The 17,801-nt window shown below is 29.5% G+C and overlaps 2 protein-coding genes across 2 annotated transcripts; one reads left to right on the top strand and one right to left on the bottom strand.

Annotated features, from left to right (window-relative positions):
- Positions 1 to 890: 890 nt before the first annotated feature.
- LOC107004081 lies at positions 891 to 3,691 on the bottom strand. The gene is made up of 4 exons (XM_015202310.2): positions 3,368 to 3,691; positions 2,979 to 3,089; positions 1,733 to 1,813; positions 891 to 1,264 (listed from the first exon to the last, which is right to left on the bottom strand). Exons 1-4 carry the CDS (start codon positions 3,620 to 3,622, stop codon positions 1,190 to 1,192), a joined length of 522 nt encoding a protein of 173 aa, XP_015057796.1. The 5' UTR covers positions 3,623 to 3,691; the 3' UTR covers positions 891 to 1,189.
- A 6,914-nt stretch (positions 3,692 to 10,605) lies between these two features.
- LOC107004633 lies at positions 10,606 to 16,322 on the top strand. Its single transcript, XM_015202914.2, has 3 exons — positions 10,606 to 13,675; positions 15,050 to 15,357; positions 15,775 to 16,322. The coding sequence occupies exons 1-3, from the start codon at positions 11,070 to 11,072 to the stop codon at positions 16,119 to 16,121; spliced, it is 3,261 nt and encodes a 1,086-aa protein (XP_015058400.1). The 5' UTR covers positions 10,606 to 11,069; the 3' UTR covers positions 16,122 to 16,322.
- Positions 16,323 to 17,801: the final 1,479 nt, after the last annotated feature.

Below are 17,801 nucleotides of genomic sequence, written 5' to 3' on the forward strand. Positions count from 1 at the left end.
GATATCAAACATTAAGAAAGAAAGAATTAGATCTTCTTGTTTTTAGTTCTAATCATTTTCACTCCTTCCATCCTACATTTAGAAGTGTGTGAAATTTTATTTTCTTGCAAGACTGGTTCGAATAAAGAAAAACTCGAGAAATTGCTTTAAATAAGAACCTTGGAGTTAAGTCAATGATCCATAGCAGTATTCATTCTTAAGATCGTTTTCACTAGCTAGTTTCGAACAAGTCCTGCATAGACTTTATGAAATGATTTTTTATTTTTCAATTCAATTTTTAATTGAAATCGTAAATAGCATCTCAAAAGGAAGTGACTCATCCTTTATTGAGCTTGTTGAATGAGAGTAAAAGAGATTAGGCTCGCGACTCGTGCATGTTAGAAATGAACATGGAAGCATAATAAATAAATGAATTATCTCAAGGCTATATCTTTATCGGTGAAATATCCTTAAAAGGACACGCACACAACATATTTTTACTTAAATTTTTAGCCCTTAAATGATATTTGTACAATGACATGTGATAGATAATTGTCCAGAAAATAATTTTGCCAAATAAAGAAGCACCAAGTGTATATAAGTACACTCTTTTTGTTAGTTAAAATATTGTCTATTTTGAGTTTAAAATAGTACTGATTTATCTTTTCGACTATGTCATATCGTATCATATGAATTTGAGTTATTATACCTAATGAAACTCTTCATTTTTATGTGGAATTCGCTTTAATTGTTATATACACATTTTCTTAAATTTTTGTCAAATCTATTAATCTATCAATTCTTTTTGATCCGCCCTTAATCAATAGCGTCAAAACTTTACTCCGTCTACCTTTTGTTACTCTTAAAGTTGATAAAAACAAATAATATGTAGAGAATTGGAAGGAAAAAAATCAGTTCAATATAGTGAAATTTATGAAGGAAAAATCCATGAATTATGATCATCATACAAATATTTAAAACAAAAAGACACATTTTCACGATTTACATCTGAAATTCAAATTAGAAAAATACCAAACCATCATTTATCCTACTTAAGGATGTCAAATTAGACCTGACTTGTCAACTCAACTCAACTCAAAAAAAAAAAAAAAAAACATAGAAAAAAAATATAACAAACTAAAAAAGTTCAATGTGAGAGTTTCAATTGATTAATACATCAATTTTTTTGGTTATATAAAAGTAGTTTTAATTAGTGCAATGCTTCTATATGCTTGCTCAGCTCCTCCAATTTCTTCATCCTCAGTTTTTCACTTTCACTCACCAACTGTTCAGTCGTTCACAAAAAAAATAAAATCAAAACTACAAAAAAATATTAAAAAGTAAAAATATATTCACTTTAGAAATATGATCATGAAATAGCACGTAGCTAACATATTTTTTTTTGTTAACTTGTCGTTACATAGGAACAACGACAGAGTTTTGCTGTTTAGCAATAGAATTTGTTTGTAATTGATTTCTATTTATCTTGTAGCTTCTTTTTTGACTACAGATTTTGACGCTGAAACTTGAAAATTTTGAGTTTTTGAAGTTGTGATTTTTGTCATTTGAAGTTATATTTGAACATGCATTTGACTTGGAAAAAATCGATCTGAGTCAGTTTTGCAACTAGAAAATATTTAAAAATTAAATTTTCAAATTTCATGACTAAAAGTATTTAGAGATAAATTTCAAAATCTGATTTTAAATTTATGATCAAACGCTAATCGAAGCCAAAAAAAAAAAAAAGACTTACCTCCATTAATTTGGTAACAAGCTGAGCTTTTTCCTTGCTTTTTGCATTGAATGCATCAAGTGCTTCCTTGTATTCCTTTTCCTGGAAAAAATAAATAAATATATTACAAGATTCAATATTAACTGATTTCATCATATTATATATTTCCAATTATCAAAATTTAATAATTAGATATCTTAAGAGATGGGTTTAGAATGAGTTTTGTTAGTTTAACTCAATCAACTATTTTTAGCTAAAACGAAATATATTTAAAGAAAAAAATTAAATAATAAGCATATAACAAGATTGAACTATCTTTTCTAAATCACTATCTTAAAATCTTGATTCGTTTCTTTATTCAACTATGTATTTTGGAACTAGTGATTTTTAAAATACTTATTAACGTGTATTAAATTATTTTTAAAAAAATACATCTTTTTAAGAATTTCAACAAAAATATGATAATGTTTTTAAAAAATCTAAGCAATATCAATATTTACGTAAGACAGTAAGATACATTTACGTATTATGCCTCAACAATATTATTCTCCGCTCAAACAATAATATCATATAATCCATCAAGTAAGAGTATACACCACTAGCCCTTCATCTTAAAAGATAGATAGATTTTTTTTCGGTACACTCAACTCAAAAAATGTTCTTCTCTGCTATTTTATATGTTTATCTTCACTTGTTCAGCGTATTATTTTGAAATGTCTAACCATATTTATTAAAAATAAAAAATTACTGAATAATTTATCATGTTATTTTTATTTTATCCTTGATATTAAATACTATATATTGATCAATAATAATATCACTTACATTTAATAAGCATAATTCGATATAATTATATTTATTACTTACTATTTTTTAATTTATATATCAAATCAATAGTAGACAAGTACCGTTAGTACGACAAAATGTATTGGTTTGGTGGTCCTAGACACCAGTCAAACATAGAATCCAATGTCTTTTTTAGAATACCAATTGATATAAAACAAACATTATATGTCTGTCTTTGTCCCTTTGTCTTTTAGTAAAGTAATGTTACTTAATTTTCCAAAGTAATTTTTTTTAAAAAAAAGCAATTTAGTGGACAAAAATATGGTTCGTTTCGGAGAAGGATCACGTTTTAAGGAGTTTGATATACATCGTCTATCTTATTATAAATATTGATAACTATTTTCATGACTTAAATTTATAATCAATAAATCACACGAAAACAACTTTATCGTAAAAAAAAAAGTTAGGTCAAATATTTCACCTTTCTTTGACAATTTTGTCCCATTGGCTTTAATTCACGATTGACTAAGTCAATTTTCTTCCTCACAATTGTTACTTCTTTTCCAGCTGGATCAACAAATGTTTCAAGCTTCTACTTGATTTTCCATTTTCAACATAAAAAAAATAAAAATTAAAAATTAATATTTTTTGTCAAAAAACAATTTTTTTTAAAAAAAAAAATACAGCAATATGATAAACTCTTTGTAAGTAACATAGTCAATATGTCAACAATAACAATAACAACGTATCAGTATAATTCTATAAGTATAGTTTAAGAAATACAGCATGTTGAGATGTTGTTTGATTCTTATAGACGTTCAGTTCAAAAGAAGAATAATAAGTTAATAGCAAAAGTATATATTGTATTACCTCACGAATTTCAGCTAAACGCTTAGTTTCTTCCTCAACGCGACCTAATTGAGCTTGAACCTTATCGGAAACTTCTTTTCTCTTCCTCTCGATTTCCTCCTCTTTAGCGCGAAAAGCAGACAATGCTGATCGTGTCATCTCTTCGTCTCGATCATCGATCATCGGGCTACCATTGTAGCTTATCATACCTGAGTTCTTCATCTTTACAATTTGTTGTTGTTGTTGTTGTTGCTCCATTTGCTTAGGAGTTGTCATTTTTTGTTTCTTTTTTGCTCTTTGAGTTTTCTTAGGTTGAAATAATGAAATGTTAGGTACTATTGTAAGATGATTATATTGGACTTTAAAGGTACCTAAAACATCTGGCTTTCTTTAAAACAAATTTTGGTTAAAGTGAAATGACCAAAATACCCTCCTAAAAGATTAATCATTAGTTAAACATCTTGCCTAAGATAATTAAACTTGTACTTTTTTTTTCACTTATACAACAATATATTCTATAAGTGTGGTTTGGAAAGGACCGATCGAGTACAATATATGCAGACCTTATTACGAAGAGTTTATGTTTTATATACTTTTACGATAAATAATTTTTTGTAGTATTTAGTTGGTTTTATTTGTTATAATAGTTAGTACTACTTTTTTCCACAGTTTGGTGCATTGGCAAATTCATGTAACTACTATAATTCTTGCCAAAATTGATAATTTTTTATTGTTAAAATTTACTTTCAAATATTTGTTTATATGTTACGAGTTTAAGCTATAAGCTCAGTCATTCATCCTTCTTTCTAAGTAAGTTGCTTACAAAATGCAGCCTATTCATCCAGATTTTGAGTGAGTACGAGATGTGTCGTATACTGATCTTATGATATAATTTACTTTATCTAAACTTTAATCACAATTTAAATATCAATAATTTAATCAATTGCATCGCGAATTTTTCATTTTTAATATCACACTCGTATCAAATTTCCTAAAAAAAATATCATATTTTATGTAATAAATTATATTTTTGAAAAGTTTGAAAAATTGTGAAACATGAAAAGCTAAAATTAAGTAGTGATTATCCAAATTAAATAACTTTAGTGGATAAGTGGTATTGGTTGAGGGGTCTTTAAAAGTATTTGGTGAAATATATATATATATATATTTTTCCAACAAAGATTTGTGTGATTGGCCTACAAGATTTCTTTACAAATTAGATAATAAGTCTTTACCTAATTATAAAACAAAAATAATTTTTTTTTTTTTGCATTAGAGCCTTAGGGTCCAAGACAGAGTAGGAGATTAGTGTAAATTGCTGGCTACCTTTTTTCATATTTAATTATTCTTATATATATACCTTTTTCATATTTAATTATTCTTATATATATACCTTTTTTTCATATTTAATTATTCTTATATATATACCTTTTTTTACCTTTCATATATTTTCAATTTCACACCTCCTTTTGACAGGTGTTAAGAGAAAAAAGGCAAAAGAATTGGACCATTTCTTAAGTTTGACTATACTTTTTTCATGTTATCGTTTGGTAGAATAGTTTATCGAAAATAAATATTTTATTTTATAAAAATAAAAATAAAAAATGTAAATATTTAACTCTTTTTCATATTTTATTTATGAGATTACAGTTACGTTGAATATGTTTTTGTTATATATATATATATATATATATATGTTTTGCAAGCAAATTTGAAACATTTTATATACTAGTTCTTTTTTCTTAACAATTCTTTTTTTTGTGTTCCTTAATTTTTAAAAGTGGTATTTTGTTTTATGAATCTTCTTTTAAAAATTAAATCATCATGATTAAGGTTAATGACAGCTCCTTTTTTTTGTGTTAGATTTTCCTTTTCTTTTAAGGTAGGGACCAAATGAAGACTAAAATAATTTAAAGTAGTTTTATTCTTTAAGATGAAAATATTTCTAATTATGAATCATTGAGAGCCTATAATATTAAAATTTGAAAATGAAAATTCTTGAATAAGTAATTATTTATGCTAGGAGTAATTTAGGCCCACTTTTGATTTATAATTCAAAATTTTGAAATTTAAAAAATACTTTTAGTAAGTGGCTTAGTATGGAAGGATAATTAAGATCTCTATATTTTTAATTAAAGATTTTTTAAATTCGATCTCAAAATATACATATAAAATCATGTAATTTGAATTACTTAAACTTTAAAATGAAGAATGAACACTAAATGGGAAACCAATAAATAAATAAATTAAAATTCGCTTTAAAATTCGACTAATTCGAATTTGTGTTAAAATATTATCATGCCTTATAACTTATACATAACCTTTCAAAAAGAGCTTTGTTCTATTTTTCCTTTAGTGCTATTTCTATCTAACCATTTTGTTTTATTTTGACAATGTTTGACTCGACACGATCATAATTCAAAGTGGATATTTTTATTTTTGTTCGTAAGTTAATTATATTTTCTTTATTTTAAATGATGTGTCATTTTCTTTAGAAAAAAGTCTTTCTTAGAAAGAATATGTACTCTAATTATAAACTATTTAATTAATTTTATACTTCACTTCTCAATTTTCTCCAATAACATGATTTATAGTCACATTAATGTTTATGACCTTTTTTTTTAATTCCAAGTTCTAAATTTATCTTTCTTTCAAATTTCATATATATAATCAAATATTATCATACAAATTGAGATGAACGAATTTATAAACATATATTCTTTAAACTTGAGGCATAAGAGATGTATGATGAGAATACTATATGGTATAATAATTGTTATTTTTTAGTAATTATGTGTAGTCATACTTTGGATAAATGAATGAACTTCTCAATCATTTTAAGTACTTAAAAAATTGTAGCTAAAGCATGTCTTGAAACCAATTAAAGTAGTGGTGGGGTAAGTATAAGTATTCTTTTATAATTATCTTCAATAAAAGATTTTGAATTCGAATCTTTCTAGATATAAAATTGTCTATGTTAAAAAGTGTTTTATCTTTTAATATAGATTTTTTCGATGTAAATTTAAATTTAATTAGATCCTAATATAAATATTGAACACCAGATGATGAATTTATGTATTATAAGATCATTCTTTTAATCAAGCGTTTATCATATGCAAAAATCATATCAAAATTATGTAGGAGACACTCCACAAATGTACTTTTGTCTTTGAAATTACAAAATGAGGATAGAAAGTCATGTCGAGGGCGGAATCATCGTTACAGTTACAAATTCAACAGAAGTCGATAATTTTAATTTATTTTTTTGTATTAAAATGTTTACTTAATACAACCTAACATTCATAAACTATAGAATGTGATTATTACCTAGCAAAAAAAAAAAGGCTAAAATATAAATTATTATAGAACTAAGTTATAGCTCTACATAAATATGAATGTTTTGTGCATCAAATTATTATTTTTAATAGGATGTAATGATAATTCAAACTCAGAAAGTTCTAAGTTCTGCTTAGTGATAATATAAGACTAATTATTGGTCATGGATAATGATGACACACACTATAGAGTGAAAATTGGGTGGGTTTATTATTATTTAGATTGATATTCTAAGTTCAGTGATTATTTTAAATGTAACGAATATATATAATATAATAGTCAATATTAACATGAAAATAATGTTTGAGTAAAAATATTTCCAACTAAAATATGATTTTTTTAGTACAGTGTGTAAGAGTTCAAAATCTCATCAGATGAAACTCCAACAAAGTCAATTTTTTTAAATGTGAAATTCCAACACAATGTCATAAAATTTCGAATTCAAAGACAAAATTCTAGAAACATGATTCACTTTGTTCTTGAATTTATCACGAATCTCATAACGAAATCCTTTCGGGTTAAAGAACCACATACTTTAGGACTCTTCTTTGAGTTTGAGACCTCTTATATGTTTTTTTATTTTTCTATTCATACATTGATACCGTTTTAATTATAATGAACTAAATAAGAAAACTGTATTAACTGTATCAAAATAGTATCTTTATTTATAAAATTTAATGTATTGATATATCAAGGATACAAGTATTTATAAAAATTAATATATTATATATTAAACACGATAAAGTACAACAATTTACCATACAAATACGATAATTTGAAAAATGAATATATTGTTGTTAAACAAAAAATGAATACACTAATATAGTATACATATACATTGTTGTTTAACAAAAGATGAATATATTTGACAATACAAAAAGAAAAAAGAAAAAAGAAAAAAGAAAAAAAGAAAAATAATAGAATGTGTAGAAAGCAAAAGTATGCAAGTATTCGATTGCATAAAAAAATCAACAAACGGCAATCTCTTTTTGGTCAAGTTTTTCTTATGATACTTGAGGCTTGATGTTGACTCATGTATTTGTTTATAAAAAATAATATTAATGTATCCAGTTATACTTGTATTACCTAATTAACCTTTCAAATTCGATATATTACTTATGTATCCAAATACTTGTATTCAGATAACACCATTTCAATTTGTGTCAATATTAGAATACAAGTGATTCAAAAAAAATAAATAAATTAGAATACAAGTATCTATGTATATAACTATTATACTATATACAAATTTGACAATCACACAAAACTCAATCTCTTTTGGTTCATGTTCTTCTTGTACTACTTTTTTTTTATAACTGTAGTCATTGTAATGTAGAAACGAGTCAATCGAAAGCCTATAAAAATAGATGCAACATATATATATATATATATATATATACACACACAAATATGATCTTCATAAAACCGAGGAGAAAATCAATTAAGTGATATCTGATGATTTCAAATTACAAAACTTCTTTCTAAAATCATCAAAAAAATCTTAAACTGAAAGAAATTTGGGAGAAAAATAGAGAATTTTGTAATATAGAAAAATCGATGAAAGAGAAAGTATTAGTGAGAGTAAACATGGGAAACCAATCACATAAAATATGCCTAAACATAATAAATTAGGTGTGTAATAATAACTTTCCTATTTAATATTAATAATTTTTCTATTTATTTATATTATAATTACTTTGCTATTTATTGTGTAATTATATCCACATAACATAAAAAAAAGTAAATTGTAGCTATTTATTTTAAAGGATTAATTACTTGAGTGAGTCCTTTTTAAAAAATAATTACTTATTTTAGATATACTTTTTAAATATTACCATTTATAGCAATATAAAAATAATAGTATTATATATTTTATTGTCAGATTTCTCTCTCTCTCTCTTCTTTCTCTTTTTTCTCTCCCAATTTTTTTATTTTTCTCTTTTTCTCGCTCTTTTCTTTTTGTTGCTCTATCTCTCTTACTTTTTTTTTCTGTTTTATTTTCTTTTTGTTGCACTCTCTCTCTCTTTCTGTTACTTTTTTTTTCTTTTGTTTCTTTTCTTATTTTCTTTCGTAGAGTAGCCAATGATTCGTAAAATGAATAAAATTTATATCAAAAATTAATTAATTAAATAAATAATTTAACCATAACAAATGAAGAGACATAATAAATTGCAGAATGAATTGAACTTGAATTAAAAATGTATTACCCACATATTAAAGTTGAATTAAAAATGTATTACACGCAACGATCTATAGAATAAATTAAATTTGTATTAATAATGAATTAAACAAGTAATCCAATAGTAATAAATAAATCAAAAAATTGCAAAATAAATTAAATTGCTTTAAAACTGTGAAGTTGAATTAGAAGATAATTTAGAATGAATGAAAAATGTGACTAACAAAAGATAAGAGAACGATCTATAAACTGAATTAAACTCATATTATCCATGAATAAAACTTATATCATATGTATCTTATAGATTATCTTTGCTTTTATCACTAAGATAATCAATTAATTAGACAAATAATCTAATTGTAACAAATGAAGAAACATAATAAATTGTCAAATGAATTAAACTTGAATAAAAAATATATTACACACATATTAAAGTTAAATTAGAAGCGAATTAACTATGAAAGCAAAATGTAGCAAACGAAAGAGCATTATGTAATTTGTAAATTGAATAAAACTTGTATCAATAATGAATTAAACATGTAATTCAATCATAACAAATCAACCAATAAACTGCAAATTGAATTAACTTGTATTAAAACTGCATATACAAATATTAAAGTTGAATTAAGCATAGATAAAAAAATTTAACTAATGAAACACCATACAATGATTTATAGAGTGAATTAAACTTATACTAATAATGAATTAAACAAGTAATCTAACAATAACAAATAATAAACTACAAAATGAATTAAACTTGCATTAAAAGTGTATTACACAATATTAAAGTTGAATTAGAAGAGAAAAATAATAATAATTGAAAAATTAACTAATGAAAGACAAGAAAATAATCTATAGATTGAACTAAACTTGTATTATTCATGAATAATACATGTATTATATTGTCTTATAAATTATTTTAGTTTATTTGCAATATGTATTATATGAGAACATGAGTGATATTTGCAATATGTATTACAAGTGTGTTAATTTATTTTAGTTGATATAACTAAAAAAAGAGAGAAGTTTGTAGTATGTATTAGAAATGTATTATTCGTGATTTTAATATAATTTTAATACAATTATGAAACATATCTAACACAACTTTAATACAATCACGATACCTTTCCATAAACTTCACCTTTTTCGAGTTTCAAAATTTTAAAATTTTTAATACAATCATGATATCTTGTTTCTAAAATTTTAAAAATGTGAAATTTCTATTTGAGAACATTATATTCTACAATTTTCTGTTTTTTCTATTTTTTTTGGTCATGTTTTTGAATAAAAATTGTGAAATATGAAAAAAAATTGAGTTAAAAATAATTATTTTATGAAAAAGGATGAAGAATTGACACAGAAAGAGATGGATGAAGAAGTTATAAAAATATAAAAAGAAGAAGAGGAAGAAAAAAAGGACAGAGAAAGAGGCGAAGAAAGATCATCTGTACACTTTTTTAATTCTTAAAAATTGTTATATTTAGTTAGAAAAATTATATTGACATAAATGGTAAATATTCTTTTAATATGGTACATTTATGTGATTTACTCTATTTTAAATGTATATTAATGTTTGCCATATTTCGTAGTTTTTCTTTAAATGTTTGCTATTTGTCCAATCCTCTCAAAGTAGTTTTGTTTGGGCCTTTTACTCAAGTACTAACCAAATCCAACTAAGCCCATCATAGATGGCCCTTTTAGTAACCCGGCCCAATATTGGACACACATATCCATCAATGTTTTCCCCTTCACCATAGATCCGCCATTGTCAAATCTTCCAATTTGACGCCATTACAGACGCATCACAGTTCTCCATCTTCGTAACTCTGCACCAATCGCATCATCATCATCATGATCAGAAGAGAAACAGTGGAATTTCCTTCATATTCTCATCTTAAAAAGGTTTGAATTTGATAATCTGTTGATCGCGTTTTTGCGGATTGTTTGATCTGAAAGAGGTATTTTTGAATACCCTTTTGCTTGAATCGAATATATTTTAGCGGTAGAAAGAAGTTTACGGACGAATATATAATTTATTTTAGGGTTAGGGTTTCGGGGATCTGTCGTTTTGCTGTTGATTAGCAAGTTAGTTTTTTTTTATGTTGTGCTGTGAAATTTTTGGTGATTGAAAGTGGGAAGCTGTTGTTTGCTGTAGAAGTTTGGGTTGATTTAGGTTGGAAATTGCTGAAGTTTAGTCTTTTGTTGATAATGAGGGGGGAGAGGAGATTTGGAGGAGATGCTAGAGGTCCACCACGGTTGCCGGAAAGGAGAAAGGATCGTGGTTACTCGCCTCGACAGAGGAATAGGAACAGGGATTACTCATCTCCACGGAGAATTAGGGATGAGGGTTACTCGCCTAGACGGAGGATAAGAGATAGGGATTATGTGTCTCCACGGAGGATTAGGGGCTCACCCCCAATGAGGATTCAAGAGCGGAAGAACTCACCACCAAGGAGGTATCAGGGGCGTGAATACTCACCTGTGGAAACTAATAGGAACCGCGATCGCTCACCACCAGTAAGGAGACGGAACCAGGAATATTCTCCACCAGGAAGGAATAGGAACATGGAGATTTCGCCACCAGCAAGGACTAGGAACTGGGAGCAGCACTCACCAGGAAGGAATAGGAACAGGGAGATATCGCCACCAGCAAGGACTAGGAACTGGGAGCAGCGCTCACCACGTGGACGGAGTAGGGAGCGTCACCTTTCACCTAGTGGCCAGATGATTAGTGAACAGCGGGGTGAGTACTTTCACGAGCTTGAGAGGTCGAGAAGGATGGGAATTGATGGTGGTGGAGACTTTGGAGAGTTGCAGAATGCCCGACCCATGAATTATGTTGGTGGAGATAGAGATTATGGGCCATCTCAGAGCTTGAGAATCTCTGATCGTGATAGAGGAAACACTGACATTCTTGGTGAACATTCACACAGGCTGCATGAGATAAAGGAGGGCTCAGGGAATGAGGACTCAACTTCTAATAAGTATCCATGGAGCCATTTGTTAGATAAGCCCAGAAAGTTTGATACTGTTAATGGGTCCAGAGAATATGGAGTTAGTGGTAGTAGAGTAAGCAGCGAGAGAGAAAATCGTGGAAGGCCTTATCCGGGTTTCGATGATGGTATCATTTCTTCAGAAGCTGATAAGAGGGCGTTGTACTCTTCATATGAATCTCATCTCCCTGATGTTGGTGTACAGCCAAGAACCTCTGGCATTGGCAATAGTGGTGGCTACTCTTTGGCATCACGTTATTTGGATGCTGATCCTCTCAAAGATGAGGAAAGACATTTACAAGAAGGTTTCCATTCTCATAAAGCAGCAGGAGGAGGAGTGCCGACATCAATGGACCCATACATGGAGGACTCCTTGAAGACCAGACGATATTCAGAATTCAATACTGAGTACGTGATATCATCTCACTCTAACATGTTGCCCGGAGTTAATAAGGATGATATTGCTAGTTCATATGGTGTAGAGGGCCAAATCCGTTCACATGGTGGTAGACTGGACAGTGGAAAGGCTATTGAGTCTATTGGCCATGACGGATATGATAAAAGTCCCAGGACCATATCTTCTCTGAACCCTGAAAAGCAAGTTAGTGGGTTCAGGAACTACACGGAGTCTTACTTTGGTCGAGCTGAGGAAAGGCGTGAAGCATACAGTTATTCTGACGTTCAAAGAGGTGAAGTTGGTAGTCCTAATGCCCTGTCTAGTGAATTCTATGGGAAGAGAGTGGGTTCTGGAGAAGTACATTTTCAAAATCTTCCAAGGAACATGGGATTGGGCAAATATGATGAATTTTCTCATCGGGAGATTTTGATGGAAGATAAGCCACGGGAATCTCTTTTTTCTTCACAAAGACGGTCACCGCCGGATTATTTTGAGTCCCGCAGAGCACTAGACCAAAGAAAGCCAGATTTGGACATATTGGATTATGGGGCTAATCGTCTACAGTATGAAAATGAATCACATCGAGGCTATGAAAGCTCCCGTAAAAGAGACCTTCATAAGTATCAGATGGATGATGATCTTCTAGAAAGATCTGATGCCTTGTATAGAGAATACGACCCCCATTTAGAGAAGATAGAGGCAGGTTCTCGTGAAAGATTTATTTCAAGGGACTTGCCTGGATCATCTAATTTTTCTCTTAGAGAAAAACATGGCACAATGAGCAATCATGGTGCCGGAATTATGATTTCAAGTGATATAAGGACTGCGCACATAACCCATGACCGTGGAGATGCTGATAAAATGCGGATCAGTAGGGATATGGATTCTGTAGTTATGTCTAGAAAGCCAAATGTTCCACGCTCTAAATATGCAAAGAATGGTAGGCCACACAAAGCCACTGCAACTAGTAGTTCCACCAGAAACCTTTCAGTGTCAATGTTGAGACGTACAAGCAAATTTAGTAAATCTGGTGGAAGTGATATAAAGAAGCGGCTGGGGCCACGTTACCAGAATGTTGATGTTGAACGCCCACTAGGAACAAAATATAAATCTTCACTGAAGAAGCGTTTGGGACCCCGTATAGTGAAGAATCATGCACCTCCGCCATGGGTGAAAAAGTTCAATTCTCATGAGCTCTCTACAAATCAAGATACTTTAGATGAAAGTGTTGTTGAACCAGGTGATGACCCCAAAGAAGGTATTACTACTACAGCAAAACCTGAACCTCCTGAGAACTCTAAGGATTTTAAGCAGCTGGTCCAAAATGCCTTCTTCAGGTTCGTGAGGCACTTGAATGAGACTCCAGCTAAAAGAAGAAAATTCAGTGAGCAAGCTGGTAGTTTAAAGTGCCTCGTGTGTGGCAGGTAGGTCTGTCTTTTACATCATGAAATGTTTTAATAGATGGAGTAAACTCCTTCTCTTTTAATTGAACTTATTCATAACTATATTGCTGAGATCAAGTCAGTGGAGTAATTCATATTACTGGTTTTATGAGGACTCATTTGGCTAAAGTAAATAAGGAGACTAGCTGGGCTCCCATGAGGCTTTTTCATTCCATGCTGCTTCAACCCATGAAGTCTGTTGGAGTAAAAAAAAATCCTGCACGGATGAAATGAAATGGGCCTGAATACAGTCGTTATATAAGGATTTTTTTTTATATATTTGGCTCTAAGTAGTGTGGTTTCAAGGATTACTTTATTGATGCATGGAAACTGTGGAGTTGGAGAAAAAGTTCAATTATGTAGGTCGGAAGTCTTATTGTTCAGGAAATTATATAACCCGAAGCTTAGGGCATTTCCTCTCGATCTGGCTAGTTAGCACCATCTCATATAAGGTGCTTATTATGAAGAGCAAATGTATTCTTTGAGTTAGTACATTTGCCCTTATCTTAAAATGGTGCTTACAAAGAAGATCAAATACCTTGGTTGTTCAAACAACCATGACTTTGAGGAAATGAAAAGAGAAGATGTTGAATGAGTTGCTAAAGAAACCTCTTCTGCTGTTCCCTTAAGTGGGAAAATCAGATCTGACACTAACCTGGATTTGACACACCAGATGTTCAAGTGGTGTGATTGCTTGGGAAAGGGGCTTTAGCTGAAGCAGTTTGTTTGATAATTGGGTTTAAATAGAAGCTATAACAGTTTGCATATTTCTTATTTTAAGTCTGATGATTAGTAGCGTCTCCACTTAACCATAGTCAATGTTGATCCTACTGCATGATCAAATAAGAGAATTTGCTTACATGTATACTCGACTGTAGGCATTTTTAGCGACTAATTCTAGATCTTGTTAGGCAGACATAGTTTTTAGCCTAGTCTTTGCACATCCAGTTAATCTTTGTGGGCTTTGGATTTTGCTTCTCTCAGTGGCTTATGAGAATTTTTTCTTGATGAGTCTTGTTTAAGGATAATGTCTCTTGTAGTTGCCACCTGAATGAAGAACTTAAGTCAACACCTGCAGTTCTGTTGTCTTTTGTGAAAACTAAATTCATTTTATTGGTGTTTTTGGTTGGTAAGTTGAGTAACGGTCTATTTGTCTGTTTAAGTATCTAGAATGTCATTGCTTACCTTTTTGCTCCTAAATTCCATCTATATTTACTGTTTACTTGGAGAACTGTATAGCTTATTTTCTTTGCTTTGTATTGACCTTGTTTTGTTTCTGAAAACTTTATCGGACCTTTTCTTCGTCAAGAACTTTACTGGACTTTCTTCTTTATGACGTCTTCTATGCTGTTTCAGAGATTCAGAAGAGTTTGTAGACTCAGAAAGCCTCGTGCGTCATGCATTAACATCCTCTAAGGCTGGTCTCAGATCGCAGCACTTAGGCCTTCACAAAGCTTTATGTGCTTTGATGGGATGGAAGAGTGCAGATTCTCATGAAGATAGTTGGGTTTGTGAAAAGCTATCCAATGCTGAAACTGTGGCTTTGAAGGAAGATCTAATCATCTGGCCTCCAGTTGTTATCATCCATAACAGTTCCATAACTAGCAGCAATCCGGATCAGCGTGTGGTTGTATCAGCTGAAGAGCTCGAGTCTAAGCTGAGAGGTAAGTTACTTTGGTGGTCTGAAACACGCTGGATACATTTGTTTGGTTATAAAATCATGTTATTATTAGTGTGTAAATAAAATGGGTCGCGGGGATTAATAAAAAGCTAGCCACCCGCTCATTCCCTCCCTTTTAAAAGGCCATACAATTAGAAAAGGGTATTACCTGTACTGGTTCAAATTCCTTTACTTGTGGACTTTTACCCTCAAACTCGTTCAAGAACTCAGGCATATTTTATTTTTGATGATGGCATTTATTTCACCGTACATCCTCTAGGGACTAAGAAGAGATATATCTCAATTCAAAAGGATATTTCGCCTCATTGTTTAATCGATTTGCTGCTTGATGAGATTTTCAGATGTTCCATTGCTTTTATCCTTGTATCCGCTAGTTTAGCTGAACAGCTCTTTGTTACAGATATGGGCTTCGGGGAGAAGGCCAAGGTTTCTCGTGGTAAGCCTGCAAATCAGAGTATTCTTATGGTGAAGTTTAGCGCTACTCTCTCAGGTTTGGAAGAAGCAGCGAGACTCTGTGATATCTACACCCATCGGAAGCATGGAAGGGCGGATTTCCAGCGTATAAGTTCTGGTCAGTCTGGAAACAATGACGATGAAACTAAAGAACCATTGACAGACAAAGTAGGTAAAATCCTTTATGGTTACCTTGGAATTGCAGAAGACCTGGACAAAGTTGATTTCGAAACGAAGAAACGAAGTTCTGTGAGGAGCAAGAAGCAGATCAAGGTTATTGCAGTTGCACCATAAAAAGGAAAGACCAAGTTTTTGTTTGGCAGGGCAAAAATATATGTTCTGAATGATAGCTAGACACTTTGGCTTTGGGTTTTGCTTTTGCTTGTAGCTAATTATATTTTGCTATCTAACTTGATGAAAGTAGATACACCCAAATATCATCATATATATATCATATATTATTATAAGTGGGAAGAAAGTTTGGCAAAAGTTGAATTACTTATTTGCCCCTGTACTAAATCATAATCAAAGTAATTAAATATTAGTATATAAATTGCTAATTATTTTATAGTCTTAACTTAATTACTCTTAATTTTTAAATTTGAAAAGTCTTACCCCTATCCTTACATTGAAATTGTAAAAATCATCTAATTGGTTATTAGTAAAATATTAGTATATAAAGTATATAATAAAGTTTAATTATCTTAAAGACACGTTTTCCTGTTATTATTTTTTTTAAAATAGTTTAAAATTTTTGAAGTTTATCTCTTAGCCTATTTATAAATTAATTAATTGTTAATTTGTTTACATGTGTTGATTTATGTTTCCTTAATTCTTATTTGATGCTCTAATAGGTGAGAAAATTATTTTAATGAGAAATTAATTTTTTTGTAATTTGTTCAATTTCTTGGAGTTACTTTTTAATATTAAATATAAAACTTTTAATTTATAGTATCTTAATTACAATGTATAATTATTAGTTTCAGCCTTCAGTAATTCTATCATATAATAATGAAGACATATTTAAATAATGCAACTGAAAAGGCATAACAGACAAGGGAAACAAAGAGTCTCATTTACTATAATATATTGTGTGTATTCTATGTTAATCATTCAAAAATCTAATCTACCATCTTCCTAATTTCATATGTTCATCGGAGATACTCCAGTAAGTATGTATTATTTCTTTTCTTTTTGTTTCATCTTTGCATATTTTAATTTTGTAGGTAAAAAGAAAAATACATAGATGAACATTCTGAAAACTCTTATGATTTCTTTGATATGTTTTTCTTTTTCGATAGCAGAATGATGGTATCAGAACCTTCGATTATAAGAGTGCCCTGCTAGACTTAAAAGATAAGTTATAAGTGTAATTTTGTACATGGCCAGATTATAGAAATCATTCTCTTAATACTTATTTAGTTTGGTTCAATATTTTTATAATTTTCTTAATTTTTTTTTTAGTTTGGAGAAATAACTATTGACAGAGTATAAATTGGTACTAATGCGACGTGTTGAAAAAGATTATAGATGTCTTCGATTATATTCACATTCAGTAGTCTACAACCTATATATATTAAGCTATCCCAAGAAAATATTTATGACATATTTGTACTTAGTTTGATAGATGATTTTTTTTTTGATGATACAACATATACTCGTATTATTATAAATGGGAAGCTCTTAACTTAAAAGTTGAATTACCATTTTGCCCTTATTTTATCCCTAAACTAAATTAAATATTAATATATAATTAATTTAATATTAAATAATCATATTTAAATACATGCATCTAGACACAATTTGTGTACTTACTAATATGGGGCGTAATGAGAGATTATTAAGAATAAGTCATATAGATAAATTCATATTATTAGATGCTATAATAATATAATTATTTTTTCATATTTCTTGCTTGATGGTCAATGTACTATTCGATTATTATGAATTTTATTTAATAAATAAAATATAAAT

The sequence above is a fragment of the Solanum pennellii genome, chromosome 11 (assembly GCF_001406875.1).
Source record: "Solanum pennellii chromosome 11, SPENNV200".
NCBI lineage: Eukaryota > Viridiplantae > Streptophyta > Magnoliopsida > Solanales > Solanaceae > Solanum > Solanum pennellii.

Coding starts and splice junctions, on each gene's coding strand:
- LOC107004081 (XM_015202310.2), bottom strand. CDS start 3,622: ATGACAACTCCTAAGCAAATGGAGCAACAACAACAACAACAACAAATT. Junction 1,814..2,978: donor GACAAAATTGTCAAAGAAAG/GTGAAATATTTG, acceptor TATTTTTTCCAG/GAAAAGGAATACAAGGAAGC. Junction 1,265..1,732: donor TTGTTACCAAATTAATGGAG/GTAAGTCTTTTT, acceptor ACGACTGAACAG/TTGGTGAGTGAAAGTGAAAA.
- LOC107004633 (XM_015202914.2), top strand. CDS start 11,070: ATGAGGGGGGAGAGGAGATTTGGAGGAGATGCTAGAGGTCCACCACGG. Junction 13,676..15,049: donor AAGTGCCTCGTGTGTGGCAG/GTAGGTCTGTCT, acceptor ATGCTGTTTCAG/AGATTCAGAAGAGTTTGTAG. Junction 15,358..15,774: donor GCTCGAGTCTAAGCTGAGAG/GTAAGTTACTTT, acceptor TCTTTGTTACAG/ATATGGGCTTCGGGGAGAAG.